We start from the raw sequence: 23,127 nt of genomic DNA, 5'->3' as shown, positions 1-23,127 counted from the left end.
TAATCTATCATTGCTTGAAATATTGACATATTTTGACACAAAAAATATGTTTAGCAAGTTAATTCTTATAAACATTTTTTTTAAAACCATAATTTCAAAGAATAGAAAGATTGAATATAAACAGATGGTAAAAACTAAAAATATTTTTCATTGAATGAATGAATGTTGTAATTTTCATTTGGATTTTTTTCCCCATATTTTTCATTAAGGATCTGTAAAATATATTGCAGATTGATTGTAGGTTGATGATTCATGTGTTGATGATTGTAGATTGATGAGGCTTGTGTTGATGATTGTAGATTGATGATGATAGTGTTGATGATTGCAGATTGATGATGCTTGTGTTGATGATTGTAGATTGATGAAGCTTGTGTTGATTATTGTAGATTGGTGATGCATGTGTTGATGATTGTAGGTTGATAATGATTGTGTTGATGATTGTAGATTGATGATGCTTGTGTTGATGATTTTAGATTGATGATGTGTGTGTTGATTGTAGATTGATGATGATTGTGTTGATGCTTTTAGATTGATGATGCTTATGTAGATGATTGTAGATTGATGATGTTTATGTAGATGATTGTAGATTGATGGTGCTTATGTAGATGATTGTAGATTGGTGATGCATGTGTTGATGATTGTATATTAATGATGTTTGAGTTGATGATTGTAGATTGATGATGCTTGTGTGGATGATTGAAGATTGGTGATGCTTGAGTTGATGATTTTAGATTGATGATGTGTGTGTTGATTGTAGATTGATGATGATTGTGTTGATGCTTTTAGATTGATGATGCTTATGTAGATGATTGTAGATTGATGATGTTTATGTAGATGATTGTAGATTGATGGTGCTTATGTAGATGATTGTAGATTGGTGATGCATGTGTTGATGATTGTATATTAATGATGTTTGAGTTGATGATTGTAGATTGATGATGCCTGTGTTGATGATTGTAGATTGGTGATGATTGTGTAAATGATTGTAGATTGATGATGCCTGTGTTGATGATTGTAGATTGGTCATGCTTGTGTTGATGATTGTAGATTGATGATGGTTGTGTTTTACAGATGGGAGAAACTAAACAAGAGGGAACAAGAGATGAAGAACCAGAGAAGATCTCCCGTACCTGTTCTCTCTAGGGTGAGCAGATGTTTGTATACTCTCAACTTTTAAAAAATATTTATTGCTAGACTTTCAATAATAATTATTTTATATTAATAAGCAGAAACTGTTGGTTTTAATTACAATTATGGGTTGATGTGGTTGAGTTGTTAAAGCTCATGGTTGCTAAACTGAAAAGTCTTGAGTTTAAACCCCCGAGCAGAAAAGGCTCTATAGCTGGGTACCAACTCTTCTAGGAGACAACTCCAAAATCAAACTACTGGTGCCTTGTAGATTTTTCTTGGTTAGACAAAGGAAATGGAAGAAAATTAACAAAGAATGTTGGCTGAAATCGGAGTCAACGGTCTAAATGACAAATAACAAGTTGACACATAATACTTAATTGTATTGTAGGGAATCCCTTCCAACATTAGAAATAAAGAAAAAAAAATAAGAAGAAATTAAGATTAAAGACACAAAAAAGTGTGTTATATCTGTTGAATCATAACTTCATGTTTTTTATTTTAGCATGAGGGGAGATCGTCAGTTTCAGAACATTCAGACACTGACAGCCTTAGGGGTCGTTTTGGTAAGTTGTATGTTCCAACCATTCTGTGTACACCTGTTTAGTTTTGTTGAATGTCTATGTGTTTGTATGTGTATGTGTCATTTCAAATTACTGATTTAAAGTAGGGTGAAGTTCCCTTTTTAAAATGTAGTGTTTTTAATGGATCCACATTTTGAAAATTCATAATAAATTAATTTGAAGATTTGCACTTAAAATTTCTAGCTGAGTACCCCAAAATATGGTAGACAGTTATGAATTAATTCTTTATTGGGCTTAAAATATAATACTTTATGAATGGTGGAAATCCTACAAATAGGTTAATATTTCAAGATGGCCACTGTTGTCATAGTTACTAAGATTTTCCCACCAATTTTATTTAAAGGAAATACATGTGTGGATGTACGTTAAAAAAGCTGTAGTGAAAAAATTCTTTGCTCTCTAGTATTAAAAAGGTTTTTTTCACAGGAGCCTACCCCATCTTAATTAAATATTTTAATTTTGTAATCAGTCTATGTTAAAGTCACATAGGGTGATGATTGTAGGGTGATGATTGTAGGGTGATGATTGTAGGGTGATGATTGTAGGGTGATGATTGTAGGGTGGTAATTGTAGGGTGATGATTGTAGGGTGATGATTGTATGGTGATGATTGTAGGGTGATGATTGTAGGGTGATGATTGTATGCTAGAAAAAAAAAACGTCCTGTTTCAGATGGCAGCACACGTTCCAGTCTGGGGTCTCTCTTACCTGACCGCATGGACCGCCCACCTTCAAGGAACCACAAGTTCTCCAATGGTGACCATGGCAACCCAGAGAGACCCGCCTCCCGTGGGAGTGGCTATGGTTATGAGCACAGAGAGTATGATAGGCCTTTATCCAGGACACAGAGGCTGGAGGCGGACCAATCATTGGCTGACAGGTTGGCATTGTCTCCTTAGATTGTGTATTCACATTCCACTGTTATGCTCTTGTACAACTTTTATTTTTTTTTAATTTGCTGGAGGGAGATCACTCAATAACCATCAAATTGTAACTATCTCCCTTGATTTACTATACTCATCATATTCCATTTTATATTTTTAAAACTGCTGGAGGGAGTGTACTCAGTTTATGTCAGATTATAATTATCTCCCTTGATTTAGTATTCACCTCAATTTCAACTTTTGTGGCCTAAGAAAAAAATTTTTTTTTGTTTTTTAAATAATTTTTAAAAAATATTTTACTGCTAATTAGCAACAAAAGATTATCTTCATTAATTACACTCTTAAAATGTCTTAAAATTGTAGTATCAAAAAGAAAAGTTTATTATCTCATCTAAACACATTTTTATAAAATTATTTTTTTTTTTCAGTTCATTCAACACTCATGATACCACCAATCCAAACCTACCCAGGCCAAAACGTCATGGGCATGAACTCAGGGATCCCAAGCTTTCTAAGGTCTCACAATTGATAATGTTATTAGCGCTTTATTATTATTGTTACTATTATGTTACTATCTAAAAAATCGAAATCATCCCTTAACCGGTAGGTGGAGGGATCGATGTGTTTTGAAAACTTCTGGTGTGGCGGCAATTTCAATCTCTACCTGTATCGGTAGTTCACAATCGTTCTGTACATATTTCACATGTGTTCCTGATTTCCCTTTGTTTTACCTTATTCTTCAAGTTTTCAACGTAATAAAAATGATGACATTTATTGCAGATTTATTGAGTTTGGTTTCTACTGAACCACACTAGTGTTAAAAAAGTTAGCGTTTGCAATAATATATTTCTATCCATCAGTCAGTGTACACTATGACATGTAATAAAGTTGAATTTAATGTAAAAGTATGACATGGCCTAGTGGTAACCCAAATGTCCTGGACTTCAAAACTGGGTTCAAGTCGGTAGAATCTCCTTTAATTCCACCCAGCTGTGATAGGTATCTAACTCATGTTATGGAAAGTAAAGCCGGCTGGGCATAATGCTGACCACATTATCCCTTCATATGCCAAGGTCACATAAACAGGTGAACTCTACTTCACTTGCCCTATGGACTGTCAGGTTTGAAAAAATAACTTTAGTTACTTATAGCTCAACATTGATTTTTACCGTGTATTTAAATTGTATTTAAATTATATATTCATGATTTTTGCAAGCAATCTAAATTACAACATTTCATACACTTAGTTTAGCTATTCTGAATCCAGGACCAGGCTCAGAGTTATGGCTAAGTGTTGGGCAGAAGCTTAGAACAGTGCTAGGGTTAGTTTCTTTAGAGATAGTGGGCTAAGTCATATGCAGTCTTTAAACTGAAAGTAAAAAATTCTTAGGCCTAAATTCATTCTATAGTTTTTAGGGTTGGAGTTACGGTTACTGAAAGTAAAAATTGTTTACGTATATATTCATTATATTGTCATTAGGGTTAAGGTTACGGATACTGAAAATAAAAATACTTGAGCATAATTCATTATATTGTTTTTAAGCTTATAGTTACTGTTACTGAAAGTAAAAATAAACTTGAGCCAAAATGTATTGTTTTGTTTCTGGGGTTAGGAATACTGAAATTTAAAAAAAAACTTAAGCCAAAATGTATTGTTTTGTTTCTGGGGTTAGGATTACTGAAAGTAAAACAAATCATTTAAGCCAAAATGTATTGTTTTTTTTTTTAGATGCCAGATATGCCAGGCTCACACAACCTGCTTGACAACAGACCACCTGGCCACGACAACCATCAACACAGCTCTCCAGGTGCCAGAGGTTCTCAAAGTTATGGGGCATCGGCCACTGGTGCCACTAGCAGCGGTGCCACTGGCAACCCTCACCCATTCACCGATGACACAGAGGGCGCTCTAGCAGCACTCCCAGGACCTGGTAAATTCAAACAAATGACCAAGCAGCGTGCTGCCGATGATGCAGACAGCGGGTTTATAGGGTCGATGGTGGGGTCAGGTGTGGGGGAGCCTCCGGCATTTGTTCAGCAACGTCAGGAACAGGAACAGGCTCTGAGACTTAGGCACCAAGCAGATGAGAGGTGAGAAATATTGTTAAAGCAGGCGCTAAGTTTCTAATATTCAAACATAGAAAGATATAACTTACACTAATTAGAAAATGTTTTATTAAGTAGTGCAGAGTTTTTACTAAGTATGACTCATTTTAGGTTTCATTTACTAGTAAGCAATCAATTTAGAACCTATTTTGTTTTTAACTCATCTTATTGGTATAGGGTTTAAGTTCATAAATGGAAATAAAAAAATTGAGGTATATGATTGACTGCTTGTGCTTTTTTATGTTTGTTATTATAATGTGTATCAAATAAATAATATTGTTTTCTTATTGTGCAAGGTGTTTATACTGTAATGGTAAAGTTGGACATCAGTGTAAAAGAAAAAAGAAAGATAGAATCCAAAAAAAATTAGTAAAAGCTATTGATATTGCTACTAGAAATAATCATCATATTTATGTCTGCTAGAATTTTTAACCAGATTTTTATTTCTAGAGGTTTTTATCAAATTCAGTACTCAATTCAATCTCTAAAGCAGTTATATTTCTTTTCAAAATTATTAGAGATCCGCTATAAAGTTTAATATTGTTTACACACAGCTCCACAGTAACAGATGAGTCATTAGACACATCCACCCTGCCTTCTGAGAGGTCACATGACAGATCACATGACAGGTCACATGACAGGCCAAAGAAGGACAAGGGCCAGGCCACACACCACAGTAGAAGCAAAGGTAGGCAGGCAGTTCATCATTGCTGTAGTTGTTGCTACTGTTTGTTCAGATAAAGTTTTCACCAACTAGATCTACTGTTTTCATTGCTGGAAGACAAGTAATCTTTTATAGTAGGGGGTTTAATATGTGAGGTAACTATAATGGTTACCTGTGACTCTTGTTAGTGGAAAGTTAAGCCTGCTGAGCATAGAATTGACCATACTATCCCTTCTTATGTCAAGTTCTCAGAAACAGGTGAACTCTACTTCATCTACCAGATTGACACCATGTTCAAAATTGTATTTTTACTTGTTTGTTTTTTGTACTATAATTTTTACCATGTAGGGTAAGAGGTGTGTCTCAGAAGGGAGGTTATTTCCAGGGCAACATGTACATAGGATGTCCCTGAGTCAACACAGCTCTATTAGGTACCTGACCAAAGTCATGGAAACTGTTAGAACTGATAACACTATCCTTTCATCAAAGTAACAGAAATGATTGTCAGACAATAAAAGGATAAATGTTATGTGATAGTTTGGGCATATCACATGAACCAATGTCATAACCATAATACTGGGCACTGTACCAGGGAGAAGAAGGGGAAGGCAAAGATGTTACTGGATGGATGACATCAAGATTGGACTGGACCCCCAGTTGCAGATCTACTCAGAGCAGCAAATGACCAAGACAGATGCAAAAAAATAATGATGTAATCAACTGTGATGCCCTAACTACCCCAATAAGGGTTAAGGAACAATTGATTGAATTTGCTTTTTGACTGTAGCAGTGAAATTACCATTTCAAAGTTTGTTATAGAACCACTGTCCAGAGTGAAATCTATCTACACAATAACCATGGTTCATTGTAGGCGTAGGCAAGGGGGGGTTAGGGGGGTTATAACCCCTCCCACGGACCCTGACACCTATATATATAGTCATATATATATAAATGTATATATATATATATATATATATATATATATATATATATATATATATATATATATATATATATATATATATAGGATTATATAAGATTATATACATATGGAAACATTTTTGAACACCTCCCATGACCAATTCCTGGCTACGCCACTGACCACTGTTGACTTTTTCATTATGCTTTGCCACCCTTCCCTTTTATCAGCTGCTTTTAGTGGTTCTGTAAGGAACAATCAAGTAACAAAAGCTTTCCTATATGAATGCAGTAACATTTTAGTGTTGTTTGCAGGTCGTGGGCCAGGCAGCAGTAGAGGGGAGGGCAGCTTTGATGACAGCCTGGACAGTGTGTCCAGCGCGTCCAGCAGTGCTGCGGCCAGGGGTAAGACACAGAAGACAAGGAAGAGGGACAAGACAGAGTCAACACTGGAGGCCACACTAGAGGATAACACTGCAGGTGGGTGGGGTTTGGTCTGGAGTATTTTCTGGGGGTGGGGGGGGTCACGCAGCTACTTTAGTTGTATCACTGGAGGCCACACTAGAGGATAACACTGCAGGTGGGTGGGGTTTTGTCTGAGGGGGGGGATGTCACGCAGCTACTTTAGTTGTATCACTGGAGGCCACACTAGAGGATAACACTGCAGGTGGGTGGGGTTTTGTCTGTGGGTGTCTCACACCTACTTTTGTTTTATCACTGGAGGCAGAAATATCTATCTATATAATTCTCTTCTGGGAGCCGTTCAAAAACAAGCTGCAAACGCCTCCTTGCAGTCCCCTCTCTTTCTCTCTATCACTATCACTACCACCCCCACCCCACCCCCACATTGTCTGGTGAGCTGTGGTCACACTAAAAGTTTACAAAGCTAAATGTTTACAAATCGAAGAGCCGTACAGCCGGGTTTCTATTAGGGGCAGATAATTTAGTTCGATTTTAAACTTACAGGAGGTAACTAAGAAATAACTAAGAGGAGGCTGCTTTCTGTGTTTTCCTCATTGTATGTGATACATGATGTGGTACATATAGTCTTTAAGATATGATGTTCATATAAGAGTTATTACTTATTGTGTGTCACATTGTCTCTGATATTGCATTTTACATATGATTTATTCCATATAGTCCATAAGTTATGGTAATTACCAGTGTGTGTTATGATACTTAAATATAGTATGTAATTGTATATCTTATAAAACGTAACATGTAACACTATCTCAGAAATATTGTTTGTTCAATGATATTAAAAATTGTCATATAAGGACTCTTACAAAATTTGAAAGTTCTATATTTAAAAAATTTTAAAATTCCAGAACTATGCTTGTAGAAAACTAAAACGTTGGTTGCTAGGTGGGGTTGCGTTTTAGGGGTGTATGGTGGGGTGATGTGGATTGGTTGTGGATTGTGTATTTTGTCCTCCAAAAATTAATTAAATAATTATGTAGTGAAGCATGGGTTATATATATATATATATATATATATATATATATATATATATATATATATATATATATAAATATATATATATATATATATATATATATATATATATATATATATATAATGATAAAAAAAGAAATATTTTAGACTCAGATGTGTCAACACCAAGAGCTGTCAATCAACCAGCAACAGCTAAGCCAGAAAGAAAAGACAGCAAGAAGAAAGATCAAGCAAGTCAACAGTTGTCAGCCCCACCAGCCTCCCCTTCAGTCAAACCAGCAACATCAGCAACATCAAGCTCAGCTAAAGCCATTGGTACTGAGGAAGTAAAGAAGGAGACCACAGCAAAACCAAAGTTAGTCGCCATCTTTACTTACAGTATAGTACAGTCCCCTGTATGTTTAGTAAAAAAAATAAGCCACCATCTTTACTTACATTACAGTACGATCTCCGGTATATTTATTTTTAAAAAAGCAGAAGCAGATATAATCCCCTCCACCATTCTTAAATCGATTACATTATGTTTATTTTTCCCACATTGAACCCCACTCCCACTGAATTCATTACCCCCCCCCCCCCCCATAATAACCGCCGTGTACATCAACCCCTTCTCCCACCCAATAAACTGCAGTTGAACCAGTGGCGTAGGCAGGGGGGGGGGGGGGGGGGTTAGGGGGTCATAACCCCCCCCCCCCCCCATAGACAAAGTAGATAAAGTATGAGGGGGGTGCAAATCGAAAGTTTGAGGGGGGGTGCAAATTGAAAGTTTGTCCCCGGGTTAAAATTGGAAACCCCCCCCCCCCCCTTGAGACGATCCTGGCTACGCCACTGAGTTGAACATTATCCTTGGTTATTTATTCATAGGAATACATACTGATAGGGACTGTTTAAGGATAAGTTAGGGATAGGGTAATAAAGATAATGATAGAGTTAGTAATATGGCTTGGGGTGAGGCTATTGATAAGGAGTAGGATTGGGGTTAGGGTTACAGATAGGGTGAGGGTTAGGGAATAATGTGCAATGTTTGGGATTGGGTTAGGGAAAGGGGGAAATGTAGATATAAAGTTTGGTTATAATTTGTATTCATCACAGCATAGATGAACTGGGGGCAGCGTGGTTGTGGAGTTGTCTCTCCTCAATTGGTTGTTGTCCCCAGCTATTGGGCCTCATTTACCCGGGTATTGAAACTCATGACTTTTTGGCTAAGCAACCATGAGCTTTACCAAACCAACCATGTTGACGCATATATCTAGATACATTTTTATAGAAATAAGCAACATCCAAATGAAATACAATTGTTAAGAATGACACTTTTAAAAAAAAAAATTAATATTTAACATAATTATTTAACTTTTTTTCTGAAGATCAAAGGGAAGTAAAGCATCAACAGAACAATCTACAGAGACAGAGAACTCTTCACAAGTGAAGGTACCAAAATCCCAAGCCACCCCGCCTCGCCCCAGCAGCAGGGGCTCCCCCACCACCGACCTGTTCACCACTAGAGCCAGGAGGGGGAGTGAGGAGAGTGGGAGGAGCCGTAGGAGCAGTGCTGGGAGTGGCCAGAGCAGTAGGGCAGCCGGAGAAATTTCTAGGCGCGAGAAGGAGCTAAGACAAGAGAGACTTGAGCTTAGGTGAGTGTTACCTCATTTTGTAGGAGCTAAGAGACTTGAGTATAGCTAATTCTTAGCTCATGTTTGTGGAGCTGAGACAAGAGAGAATTGAGCTTAGATGAATTTTAGCTCATGATTGTATGAGCTAGGAGATTTGAGCTTAGGTGAGCACTTGCTCATTTTTGTTAAAGCAAAGAGATTTGGTGAGTGTTTAGCCTCTGTTCAGTATTTATATATCACTATTTTTTATTACAAAACAATTGTATATTTTTTTATACAGTAGGCCTATAAACTCAGCTACCTTATATATGTACAAAATTATTTTATTTTGCCATGAGTGCAGCATATAATAGATAATTGTGTTGGAGGCGATCCCTTCCATCACTAAAATTAAGAACGAACAAAAAGAAGAATAATCCCACATGGACATGTAAAGCTACAAGTAAGCCCACATTTTCTACAGACAAAACCGTATAGAGTCTCACTTGAAAGGACCAGTATCAAGACCAGACCAGGTGTTAGAGGAGGGGTCAGCCCCGCCCCCTCTACTGCTACCCCATGACCTCAGGAACACAGAGATCGCCGCCAGAGTGAAGGAGTACGAGGAGAGGAGTGTTGGCTCTGATGTGGAGGTGGGGTCCAGCATCACTACAAGGGCATCCAGCGTCAGCAGGTAGTTATGTCCCTTGATCACACTTTAATATAGATGTTAAGAACAGGTAGTTATGGCCCTTGATCTCACTTTAATATAGTTGTTAAGAACAGGGGATTATGTCCCTTGATCATATTTAACATAGATATTAATAACATGTAGTTATGGCCCTTGATCTCACTTTAATATAGATGTTAAGAACATGGGATTATGTCCCTTGATCATATTTAACATAGATATTAATAACAGGTAGTTATGGCCCTTGATAACACTTTAATATAGATGTAAATAACATGTAGTTATGGCCCTTGATCACACTTTAATATAGATGTTAAGAACAGGGGATTATGTCCCTTGATCATATTTAACATAGATATCAATAACAGGTAGTTATGGCCCTTGATAACACTTTAATATAGATGTTAAGAACAGGTAGCTATGTCCGTTGATCACACTTTAATATAGATGTTAATAACAGGTAGTTATGGCCCTTGATCTCACTTTAATATAGATGTTTATAACAGGTAGTTATGGTCATTGATCACACTTTAGTATAGATGTTAATAACAGGTAGTTATGGCCCTTGATCTCACTTTTATATAGATGTTAACATGTGATTATGGCCCTTGATCTCACTTTAATATAGATGTTAACATGTAGTTATGGCCCTTGATTAAATTTAAATATAGATGTTAATAACAGGTGGTTATGTCCCTTGATCACATTTTAGTATCATATTAATAACAGGTAGTTATGCTTCTTGATCACACTTCAATATAGCTGTTAATAATAGGTAGTGACCCTTTACCAAACTTTAATGTAGTTATTAATAACAGGTAGTTATGGTCCTTGATGGTGTATCACTGTTTAATATGATGCTGTATTACACTTGAATAATAACAAAGTTGTGGCTTGTGGTTATGTCCCTTTCTTGCTTTTATATATATCTTAATAACATACTAGTGCCTCCAGTGTCAATGGCTAGTTTGATGCTGTATAGAACTTCAGTAATCATAATAGTAACAAGATATTTTGGACAGGATTACCAAACACATTGTGTCCATTTTGGTTAATAATTCAAATCTGTATGAAGTATTTAAGTCTTCCCAATTCTGATGATTATTTAGCTTAAAGATAAGTTACTTGGACATGATGGTTCTAAACACATTTTTTTAAATTGCTGGTCCAAAATAATTACTGAAACAATGATTTTGTACATTTCATGAAAAAAAGTTAATTATTATTTTCATGTGTTTTAAATCTAGTTGACACAAAACTTCTATGCTTTTAGTTGTGTTGATGAAATACGAATAATTTATGTTTTCCATCTTAAAAGATGTGTTTTTTATAACAACATTTTAAAATAATGTGAGGATTTAATGGATGTACTCAAACTTTCTACTTACAGTAGCAGTAGGTTAAAAGCTCTACAAGCAGACATAGAAAAATTAAAAGAAGGCTTAGCCAGGGCCCATGAGAAGTCCTCCCAGCCTCCCCCACCCCCACAGATCATCCACATGACATCCCAGCCCCCAGCGGCCGATGGCAGAAAAGAACCCGAGTTTTACGACCCGTTTGACGACCCGTACGGTTTCATGCGCATGCCCCGGCGACGCGCAAATTCCTTTTCTGGCGGCAGGGAGAGGGAGTATGATGAGTGGTACTGGAGCCTGCCCCAGAACAGGCAGTATGATGGGGGAGACATTCCCCTGGGCTATGCTGCAGCTGATGCTTATGCTGAGAACCCCAGGGTTCCAATCCTGCCTGGTCAGGAGCGCACCAGGAAGCAAAGTGGCAAGGACAGAATCAGACAGCGCAGGCAGGAGCGCAAGTCAAGAGGAGGTTTACCAGTAGGTTCAATGTTTTTTTTATTTAAGAAAACAAGTTCAGAAGATTTATTCCATGATGAGGAGGGGGGGTATTTGGTTATCTTTTGATAAATGTTCCTGAGGCTATTTTTCTGTCTATAGTATTTCACAATACCTAATAGTGTCTTTTCAATTTATTGCTGAATCAAGGTGCTTTGTTCTGCAGATTATTTCTATTTGGGTTTATTTTAACATCCTTTCTTTGTTTTTGTTTTGTTGCTACCTTGTAAGATGACATTTAAGTTCTCCATTGAGGTTTACTTTTAGCAAGTTTGACAGTTTTCAAGTTATCTTTTTCTTCAATGTATAAAATTAGAATGGGAAAGGAATATTACATTTGTTAGCTAGAGCACATTTTCATAAATCCCAGTTAATTCCTTAATAGCAAGTGTTCTACCCATTTGTTATCTAAGTCAGTATAGCAGATGTTGTCTACCCAAGTCTTTTATCTTAATTTTTAAAAAGTAAAGTTAGCCTTTCAAACTGGTGGTAACTAAGGAAGATGAACTAGAGTTCATCTATTTCTGTAACCTCGACATATAAAGTCAAAGTGTGGTCAACTCTATGCCCAGCCATCCTTATTTCCTCAATGTGAGTCATGTACATATCAGAGCTGGATGAACTCAGGGATATCCTATGGCCTCGAGCGCAAGATTCGAATTCAAGTCTTTTAAGTCAGTAGTCACGTGCTCTACTATCCTCTACTACCATACAATAATAACTGAATTAACTTAATGACTAACTTCAGAAAAAATACATTATTATACTTAATTTTTATTTTTTTAGCAGTCGGAGTCAGACCCAGGCTTAGCAGCAGCGGCGGCCATGGAGCAGGGTGTGGCAGGGGCCACAGCAGCCCCAGCGGATGCCGAGACAGCGGCGCTGTACGACTACTACCTGCCATCACGCTTCAGCACAGAGTCCATGAGACAGCAGCTGTCTACACAAGGGTATTTTGTGACCCCCGCGGGGGGCAAGATCTACTCTAGCACAGGTGAAGAGGCTGACAATGAAGACGACAGGGCTGTTTTTAGTGACACTGGTTTGTACTTGTGCTTCAGTCATCATTAGCTTTGTTAAGGCTTGCTGGTTGATTAGGCCTACAGTTGTTTTTTTTTTTTTAAATGGTAAAATTTTTAAAATAAATTTTTTACTTTAAAATTTGATATGCTAGCTTAACATGTAATTATTCATGAACATATAAAATCAGCTTAATACTTAAAGCTGCTCTTTCTTTTTTTTAAACCTTTAAATGACAATCTCAGATTAACCCTTTATTTACGAAATTAAGTTCTGAAAGATATTTTGTCTGAAACAGTGTGTTACTATATTGTTTTTGGCACACGTAAAGCATAATTTGAAGGAAATTTAGTTTCGATAATTTTTAATGGTCGAAATAGGTATTGGTACTTACAAGTACCGTCAGGAATGTAGGACATTTTTTTTTTTAGAAAAATTAAAAAATTACAAAACATGAATAAATTGTAAAATTTATTAACTAATATCATGGCTTTCATTATAACAATCATTTTTATAAATTTCACACATAAACACAACTCAAAATATATTGTGAGTATTGTTTTAGACTGGATTTCCTATGGGCACACAACTTAGACCTTATTCTGACTGTACCAAACACAGAAAAAGGTGCAGACACGTCTTACTTCCTTATTCCTTAGTGACACATTCTTGTCTGCGGTCCTTCTGGTGTAGTAACAGTCGCTGAACTAAACCTGCTTTTGCTGGAAGCTTCCAATAGAAGTTACAATGAGCCTCAAAAATATTTTGAAAATAGTACTAGTAGTACCCTTCTACTAGTATATTATTGTAGCCTACCAGAATGTTATGATAGACCTACACTACAGTGTAAATTTCATAAATAGAAGTGAGCTCCATGTGTTTAGAAGGCTTTGTGACTTAGTGTTTTATATCTCCTAATTAAAATTTACCAAAAGATTTATATTATATGCTGAAGTAAGGACTATTACTAGTCTACGAGTATACATTCCGTACATACTAGTTATTATATGCAAGACAATTTTCTGCAATACATATAACAAACAAATGGACTTAGCCATACAAGTTAACTTTAGTAGCCTTGTAAACTAGCCTGCAACTACTATCTTCATTCTTGTTATTCTTTTACTAAAAGAAATCTAAATTTTGGTTAGGTAAACCTTATGCTAAAGATCTTCTGAATGTATAAATATCCTTTTTTAACAAAACTTTGATAATTGGTTATCAAGATAATTAGTATGTCACTCCACATCGAAAAACGTTTATTTTCAAGAAATCCTAAAAATATGACTGTGTGGCCTAACGGTTCTCACAAGTTCTCGTGTAAACATTGATCTAATAAGTTAAAAACACTTACCTGACTATTGAAGATGCCAATAAAAAATATTTTGGCTTGAAAAGTTGAATATTAAGGTAAAAGGAAGCAAAATTAAGAACAAGTGTGAGATCTGTAATGCACAGTTGTGAACTACTGATACGGAAAGAAATTGAAAATACCACCGCAGGGATAATTTTCAAAATAAGTCGATCTGGCCAACCACCTGATACTCAGGGGAGATAATACTATTCATTATATCAAAAAATTTTAAAATTCAACTTAGACTATAATAATCATTAAAAAAGTTTGAAAAAACCCACGTTTTCTGATTGAACTAAAAAGTAGAAAATAAATACTATACATCACAATAATGCAAGCGATCACTCTACTATAAGCGATGAAAAACGTGGGGCGCCGAAGTAAAAGTTATATTACTATTGATTAGATAATACTATTGACTTTTATTAGGGAGCTTGTAGAGAGTCAACAGTATTGGAAACTGTAAGAAAATCACGGCGCCCCACGTTTTTGATCGCTTATAGTAGAGTGATCGCTTTCATTATTGTGATGTATAGTATTTATTTTCTACTTTTTAGTTCAATCAGAAAACGTGGGTTTTTTTAAACTTTTTTAATGATAATTATTTTCTACTTTTTAGTCTTTGTCTGTTTGTTTGCATTAAAATCTTGCTATCGATTTTATCTTTTCACTTTTTTTTTTTTGGGTAAACGAAGACAACTCAAAGACAACTTGTAAAAAACACGTTGTGTGAATACGTTACTGACTAGAACACATAGATTTTAACCCGTGTCGAGTGGGATAGCAATCCTGTACCCAACCACTCGACCATATCGTCTCCCCCATACTGGCCACCAGTTGTTACCACCGTGTGAACACTACTCAGTAAAAAGAGGGAAAGTACCGAACCTTGTTTTCATCAAATTACAGTTACTGGGTTATGTCCCCTTTTCCCCACGTTTTTACTACAATTATATAGCGGTCTAAAATGCTCAATAAAATGTTTCCATGGATCAATTTAGTAATAATAACAAATGAATATTCTATTGTCATCCAAAACAAAGCTTCCCTGAAAATTTCAGCGCGCTAGCTAACTGGGAAGTGCCAGAAATTTCGATCGCAAGATTTGATTGGAGAACCGGACGCGAAAGCAAGTTAAAGAAAACGTGGGAAAAAAATAATACAGGCGCTTGATAAAAGTGGTACTTATAAGTACCGTCAGTAGATAAAGGGTTAAAATGATTTAATTTTAGATTAGTTGTGCATAAATTTATGATATAAAAGTATACATTATTCGTATAAAAAAAACTAAATCTAAAAAAAAACATTTTTATTTTATCAACTGGTAATGACGGTGATTTCATTTTATGAACATGTATGCAATGATTCAATTCTATGCTTCATTTTTTTTTAAAAGACAGAAAGTCAATAACCAGCAAGTCTTAACACATTGTTTGCTTAATAATTTACCTCTTGGTGTTGGATTTGGTGTAATTTAACTTAACTATTGATAGAAGAATTATTTACTCCTTGGTGTTATATTTGGTGTAACTTAACTATCGATAGAAAAAATTGTGAACAAATCTATATAAATGAATTAATGCTGCCTGCTTCTGTCAATTTTAGCCAGTATTTAACCCCACATAATTGATGTGACCATTCTTTAAACCCTTATTTCCCTTGTTCTCCACATATATTAGAAAACAAAAATTCTGTGTTTCCTTTGTGTTTATCATGTTTAATTCTAACCTTCTTCGTGTATAATCCTGCTTCTGTCGATTTTAGCCAGTATTTAACCCCACATAATTGATGTGACCATTCTTTAAAACCTTATTTCCTTTTTTCTCCACATATATTAGAAAACAAAAATTCTGTGTTTCCTTTGTGTTTATCATATTTAATTCTAACCTTCTTCATGTATAATCCTGCACAAAGTAACAAATTGTGTTATTTTCCCTCCAACATCCCTGTTTACCAGCTTATATAATCTTCCTTTTGGTAACCTGAAAGTGATTGATTTCTGCTTACATAACACCATTTTCTATTTCTGTAGTACATGGATTTTAAAAAGAATTATTATATTTCACATCCTTTCTTTAAAACTGAAGTGTTAGGAATAGAAAAATTCATTGCAGTATCTGTAATCAAAGGCTTAGTTTAAAATGTATTTTAATGAAGGCAGTTTTTTACTTAATAGAGTATATCTAATTGAGATGAATTTTTTGTAACGTTACCTGAAGTAAGAAAAAATCTGTTGTGGCCTAAACTCTTGGGATGTTATCAGTAACGGAGTTCAGCTTGTAAAGTAATTTTTACAGAACATTTTTTGTGGGTCCTATATATATTAGTCCATTAGTAAACAAATCAAATTCAGTAAACAGTAAACTTTGGAATAATTTCACTTTCTTTGGTTTATTTTTCTGTTTGATGTTCTGCACTCATTTTACCCACTTCAGATATCTTCTAGTATAAAAATTGCATTTTTTTTAATACAAAGGAAACATTGCAGCTGGCAATTGAATTATAGATATTTCTTAGAATTATTTATCTAAAGTTAAGCGCCAGCTGAACGAAACAATTTGTTTCCACTAGGCTATCAGCAAAGGTCAACAGGTCAGCCTCAGCACAGACCATGGTACCAGATACGTCGTGCACCCCGGCCACATACAGCGCACCAAGCAGGATACATTGCCACCCGCACACAGTCATATGATGATGTACGTATTCCTTCCTGTTTAGCTTAGGTATCCTGGTCAGTCTAATAATCTGGACCCCCCCCCCCAGTCATATGATGATGTAAGTATTCCTTCCTGTTTAGCTTAGGTATCCTGGTCAGTCTAATAATCTGGACCCCCCCCCCCAGTCATATGATGATGTAAGTATTCCTTCCTGTTTAGCTTAGGTATCCTGGTCAGTCTAATAATCTGGACCCCCCCCCCCAGTCATATGATGATGTAAGTATTCCTTCCTGTTTAGCTTAGGTATCCTGGTCAGTCTAATAATCTGGACTCCACCCCTCCCCCCCCCCCCCAGTCCTATGATGATGTAAGTATTCCTTCCTGTTTAGCTTAGTTATCCTGGTCAGTCTAATAATCTGGACTCCACCCCTCCCCCCCAGTCATATGATGATGTAAGTATTCCTTCCTGTTTAGCTTAGGTATCCTGGTCAGTCTAATAATCTGGACCCCCCCCCCCAGTCATATGATGATGTAAGTATTCCTTCCTGTTTAGCTTAGGTATCCTGGTCAGTCTAATAATCTGGACCCCCCCCCCCAGTCATATGATGATGTAAGTATTCCTTCCTGTTTAGCTTAGGTATCCTGGTCAGTCTAATAATCTGGACTCCACCCCTCCCCCCCCCCCCAGTCCTATGATGATGTAAGTATTCCTTCCTGTTTAGCTTAGTTATCCTGGTCAGTCTAATAATCTGGACTCCACCCCTCCCCCCCAGTCATATGATGATGTAAGTATTCCTTCCTGTTTAGCTTAGGTATCCTGGTCAGTCTAATAATCTGGACTCCACCCCTCCCCCCCCAGTCATATGATGATGTAAGTATTCCTTCCTGTTTAGCTTAGGTATCCTGGTCAGTCTAATAATCTGGACTCCACCCCCCCTCCCCACCTTCATGTCAGAGCCCCTTGTAGCCTACTCCTTCACTCTGACATTGATCCATGTGATGTAGTTGTAAAGAGAGGGGGGGGGGGGGCTGATCCCTCCTATAACACCTTGTCTGGGCTTCATACTTATCCTTTCAGGTGAGACTCTAAACTGATTCACCTGCAATGTAGACTCACACGTTACTAAGGTTATACAAGGTGTATGGCTACCTTATGCAGGATTTAAATTTATTTTCATATTGCGAGATAAATTATAAGGTTAGGGTTATGGTAATAGTCAGAGTCAGGGTTAGGCTTAAACTAATGTCTAACTTTGGGGTTGAGTTTGGGTTTAGTTTTAGGCTGAGGTGAATGCTTAGGTTTATGCTTTTTCTTAATGTTAGAATTAAGGTAATATATAAGTCTAGAGTTGGAGTTAGAGTCAGGATTCTTGAGCTTGGGGGAGTGGGGTAATTCCCCGGGGGTATAATTTCTCAGAGGGGTAATGTCAGGGGGGATATGTTCGGGGAGGGGGGGGTAATTGACAGGGGGTTAATGTCCTAGACCCCCGACCACTACATCTTATTGACTATTTGTTTGTAAAATGTGAACTAAACCTCTGCAACCTCCGCAGGTGAGTCAGCACCCAGGTGTGTCATACAGAAGCCAGTCCTGTCCCATGTGTGGGGGATCAAGCTTCCACACCCACGGTGGATTTGTGTTCAGACCCCCTCCACCAACCACAGCTCCACCGCCTGCCAGGGTACCTCCACCTTACCCAAGTGCCAGGTCAAAATTTTGTTATCTTTTAGTTTTTATGTTACATGTAACATCCCCCATTTAATACATTTTCACATTATACTATTGCAGTTTCATTGAAAAACTATTTTTTTACTTTGTTTTACAAAGTAAAACAAAATATTTCAGAAAAAATTTACTAAGGAAGATAATTTTTTCACTGTTCTATTAGAGATTTAAAAATGTATTTATTTTAAATTTGCATAGAATAGACCTGTTCATCAATTGACATTTATAATTACTTCATTTCATATTTAAGGGTCCTTTGCAATTTCATGTTATTTGATAAATTCACTACAATTTGATGTTATTTTGATTAAATATTACCAATCAACTTTCAAGTTTTTAAATATCCACAATTTCACACTTCTCATTAAAAAGTCACCATGAAATTAATTAATTTTTACTCCACTATAATTCAAAGCATACAAAAGACATGATTATTTTAAAAATGTAATAATTTTGCATGAGATCACAAACCTATATCCATTTTTGATTTGTCCTATGTTCATCCTTGTGAAGTACCTTTATCTAAATGTTTGCTCTGTAAAAAAAAAACCAATCAGAAAATATATCTTGACTATTTATTGTCTAGAACAGAAATACCATATTTGGTAAGCTAAAACTATAACGATTCATTAAAAAAAAAAACAGCATTGAGTTAACATTCTTAGGAAATTTAAATTTAGTAAAATAATGCAACTTTTCATCCAATCTCCATAACTGAGCAATTAACTATTGATTGTATATGTTCTATTAACAACATACATAGTCCTCAGACATAGGTTAAATATCCTAGTTAAACTAAATTAAAAAATAATTAGTTTATCCTGGTTTAATTAATAATTAATTTAATCTTCATGTACACAGGGATGTCTCACCTGTTAGACCCAGCCGTCCAAGGTCAAGGTCTACCTCACGTAAAAGGAGCTACACCCCTGAGTCAAGATCACGTTACCGAGTGAGGGAGTACAGCCAGATGAGTGACTCGGACGGGGAGGAGAGGGGCACCAGAAGGTGAACCACCTATTTTTTATTTTAAGTCAGATTTTTTTACCATCTCTCTCCTTGCACACATTTTTTGAAGTTATCATTCATACTGACCATGGAGAAGAGTATGACACTGACAATTCTAGCACTACTTAATTTAAGTCACTGACTTTTGTAACCCTGTAGAAAGTTCATCACGTTACTCTGACCACATAAATTTTATTTCTAAAATCAGAAAAAAAATGAAATTCTTAGCCTACAATTTTACCTATGTTTTTATCACCTACTTAAACACATCTAACTGTTACCTTCTGACAGACCTCGTAGCTTGTCCCCTGTTTACCTATGTTTTTATCACCTACTAAAACACCTGTTACCTTCTGATAGAATTCGTAGCTTGTCCCATGTTTACCTATGTTTTAATCACCTTCTAAAACACCTGTTACCTTCTGATAGAACTCGTAGCTTGTCCCCTGTTTACCTATGTTTTTATCACCTTCTAACACACCTGTTACCTTCTGATAGAACTCGTAGCTTGTCCCATGTTTACCTATGTTTTAATCACCTTCTAAAACACCTGTTACCTTCTGATAGAACTCGTAGCTTGTCCCATGTTTACCTATGTTTTTATCACCTGTTACCTTTTGATAGAACTCATAGCTTGTGCCATGTTTACCTATGTTTTTATCACCTGTTACCTCCTGATAGAACTCGTAGCTTGTCCCATGTTTACCTGTGTTATTATCACCTTCTAAAACACATACCTTCTAATAGAACTCGTAACTTGTCCCATGTTTAACTGTGTTTTTATCACCTACTAACACACCTACCTTCTGATAGAACTCATAGCTTGTGCCATGTTTACCTATGTTTTTATCACCTGTTACCTCCTGATAGAACTCGTAGCTTGTCCCATGTTTACCTGTGTTATTATCACCTTCTAAAACACATACCTTCTAATAGAACTCGTAACTTGTCCCATGTTTAACTGTGTTTTTATCACCTACTAACACACCTACCTTCTGATAGAACTCATAGCTTGTCCCATGTTTACCTATGTTTTTATCACCTGTTACCTTTTGATAGAACTCATAGCTTGTGCCATGTTTACCTATGTTTTTATCACCTGTTACCTCCTGATAGAACTCGTAGCTTGTCCCATGTTTACCTGTGTTATTATCACCTTCTAAAACACATACCTTCTAATAGAACTCGTAGCTTGTCCCATGTTTACCTGTGTTATTATCACCTACTAACACACTTACCTTCTAATAGAACTCGTAACTTGTCCCATGTTTACCTGTGTTATTATCACCTACTAACACACCTACCTTCTAATAGAACTCGTAACTTGTCCCATGTTTACCTGTGTTATTATCACCTACTAAAACACATACCTTCTAATAGAACTCGTAACTTGTCCCATGTTTACCTGTGTTATTATCACCTACTAACACACTTACCTTCTAATAGAACTCGTAACTTGTCCCATGTTTACCTGTGTTATTATCACCTACTAACACACCTACCTTCTCATAGAACTCATAGCTTGTCCAGAGGAAGGACAAGAGCCAGGTCCCATCACAGAAGTGGAAGTCGCAGCTATCGGCGCCATAGCGGATCTTCTAGTGAGGTGGGTTGATTTTAAATGGTCTTTAAATTATCTCCCTTATTTTTTAATTTTTTAATCATTCTTTTCTGAAGATTTTAAATATTGATAAAAAGTTTTTTTTCTTTCTTCTTTGAGTGATTTTAAATATTTAGTTAAATTCTGTTTTATAGTTAGTTATATTTAAATGTTCATTTAAATTCTGTTTTATGATTATTTCTTTTTTTTTTTATTTAACATGTTCTGCTTTTATTCTTTCCCCAACTGTTCTGATTATTCCCCCTAGCTTGACCAAACCTGTTAGGATGGTTCTGCTAATTTGACCAAAACTATCATAATTGTTATCCTTCTCCCCCTATCTAAACCAACAATATCATGATAGCCATCATTCTGCCCTCTATCTGCCCTATATCATGATAGCCATCATTCTCCCCCATATTTAGACCAACACTATTATGATTATCAACATTCTGCCCCCCCCCCCCTCCCTCCACTCCCCCACATTGACCAAAGCTCCCAGCATTAAAACACTTACCTTTGCTCTCACCTGACAGTCAGGGGATGATGACATCAGCCTGGACAAGAGCCTGAGCCTCTCTATGGACATCAGCAGACTGACCAACAAGCTGCTGGGCAAGTTAAGATATGAGCTCAGCAGCTCCAGTGAGAGAAGAGACTACGGCTCGTCCTACTGGTGAGTGCCACAGGACACTTGCACTGACCACCAGGCTACTACTCACAATGACATTGTTGATTGGTAAAGGACTGCTGAGGAAACCAGACAACTCAATACTAACTGGTTGTGTTTTAAATCTGTGATAAATATAAGTTGGTAGTTATGGTGTTTGCTTCCAAAGAAAAGGGATTAAAAGCTTTAGTTTAATTTCGTCAATGGGCACAAATAATTAGATTTGTCAATTTAAATTTGCTTAATTTGGTTAATCGTTTCTGAGCTACAGATCAATATATTAAACAAAACAAAAATATCATAAAAACATCTTTATTTCAACAGTAATTTTTTTTTAATTTAAAATACCAAAAATGATGCTTCAGTCTTGCATTTTAAGAAAAATATTCAAAGCAAAAAGAAAAGTAAATATGTAATGATTTATTTGAAGTATCTTCACTTATGCTCAATTGATTATATCAGTAGGTGATAGTGCTCAAAGAACCCAGGTTGTGAAGAAAACTGTGTTGTATTATTTTTTTTATACTGCTCTTTGTAAGAGCTACGTTATTTTTATTTTTGTTATACTCTGTAATTAGCTGATGCAAGCTTAAATAAGTCTTTATGTAACTATGTATTTAGTATATGTTTTTATGTAATCAACATATTAATTAGCAGTTTAATTAGCAGTGTCTATTTTGGATTTATTTATGTTGAAAAATTCTAACATGTATCCTATGGTAGTAGATCTTTAAAGATTATTTTATTTGTTGATTTGTTTGTGTTATCTGCAAATAAGATATGGAATTAGATTAGCTAACTAAAGTAAAGAAAATTAATAGTTAGTCTGGATTCATGGTTAGAATGACCTATGGTTAGATAAAATCTTTGGCTACATTTTCCTACAGTTGGACTGTCCTGTGGCTAAACTGATTTATGGTTTACAACTAACCTTGTGCTGAAGTTACCAATAACTGCTAATTTGTTGCTAGATTAACCAGTAATTGTAAGTGTTCTTTTGTTGTGGCTAGCATTAATGAGAAGTCATTCACAATCAGAACATTTCAAATCAGTTGTGAAGTGTTCAGTAAATGATTATAGAATTGTCACATTTATGGACATTTAAGCTGTTAATACAAGATTACCTACTATTCTTTTTGCTAAAACTATTAGTGAAAATATAGATTACTTTGTATAGATCAATATTATATTATTTGATTTATAATATTTATCCATATTGTAATG

At 35.9% G+C, this 23,127-nt stretch overlaps 1 protein-coding gene across 1 annotated transcript in view; it reads left to right on the top strand.

Annotated features, from left to right (window-relative positions):
- LOC131948769 (uncharacterized) overlaps positions 1 to 23,127 on the top strand; it is a 54,236-nt gene extending 31,109 nt beyond the window's left edge. Inside the window, exons 12-28 of the mRNA XM_059310445.1 lie at positions 1,072 to 1,144; positions 1,634 to 1,694; positions 2,384 to 2,591; positions 3,024 to 3,111; positions 4,325 to 4,686; positions 5,256 to 5,389; positions 6,599 to 6,763; positions 7,886 to 8,093; positions 9,103 to 9,369; positions 9,812 to 10,021; positions 11,409 to 11,850; positions 12,655 to 12,910; positions 16,814 to 16,938; positions 18,453 to 18,607; positions 19,487 to 19,633; positions 21,146 to 21,239; positions 21,770 to 23,127. Of these exons, the coding sequence (XP_059166428.1) occupies positions 1,072 to 1,144; positions 1,634 to 1,694; positions 2,384 to 2,591; positions 3,024 to 3,111; positions 4,325 to 4,686; positions 5,256 to 5,389; positions 6,599 to 6,763; positions 7,886 to 8,093; positions 9,103 to 9,369; positions 9,812 to 10,021; positions 11,409 to 11,850; positions 12,655 to 12,910; positions 16,814 to 16,938; positions 18,453 to 18,607; positions 19,487 to 19,633; positions 21,146 to 21,239; positions 21,770 to 21,913 (3,139 nt within the window). The 3' untranslated portion in view covers positions 21,914 to 23,127. The remainder of the gene's footprint in view (positions 1 to 1,071; positions 1,145 to 1,633; positions 1,695 to 2,383; positions 2,592 to 3,023; positions 3,112 to 4,324; positions 4,687 to 5,255; positions 5,390 to 6,598; positions 6,764 to 7,885; positions 8,094 to 9,102; positions 9,370 to 9,811; positions 10,022 to 11,408; positions 11,851 to 12,654; positions 12,911 to 16,813; positions 16,939 to 18,452; positions 18,608 to 19,486; positions 19,634 to 21,145; positions 21,240 to 21,769) is intronic.

Source organism: Physella acuta, unplaced genomic scaffold, assembly GCF_028476545.2.
Source record: "Physella acuta isolate Inbredline_101_S28 unplaced genomic scaffold, ASM2847654v3 ptg000659l, whole genome shotgun sequence".
Taxonomy (NCBI): Eukaryota; Metazoa; Mollusca; class Gastropoda; family Physidae; genus Physella; species Physella acuta.
This window is presented reverse-complemented; position numbering and strand designations above follow the sequence as displayed.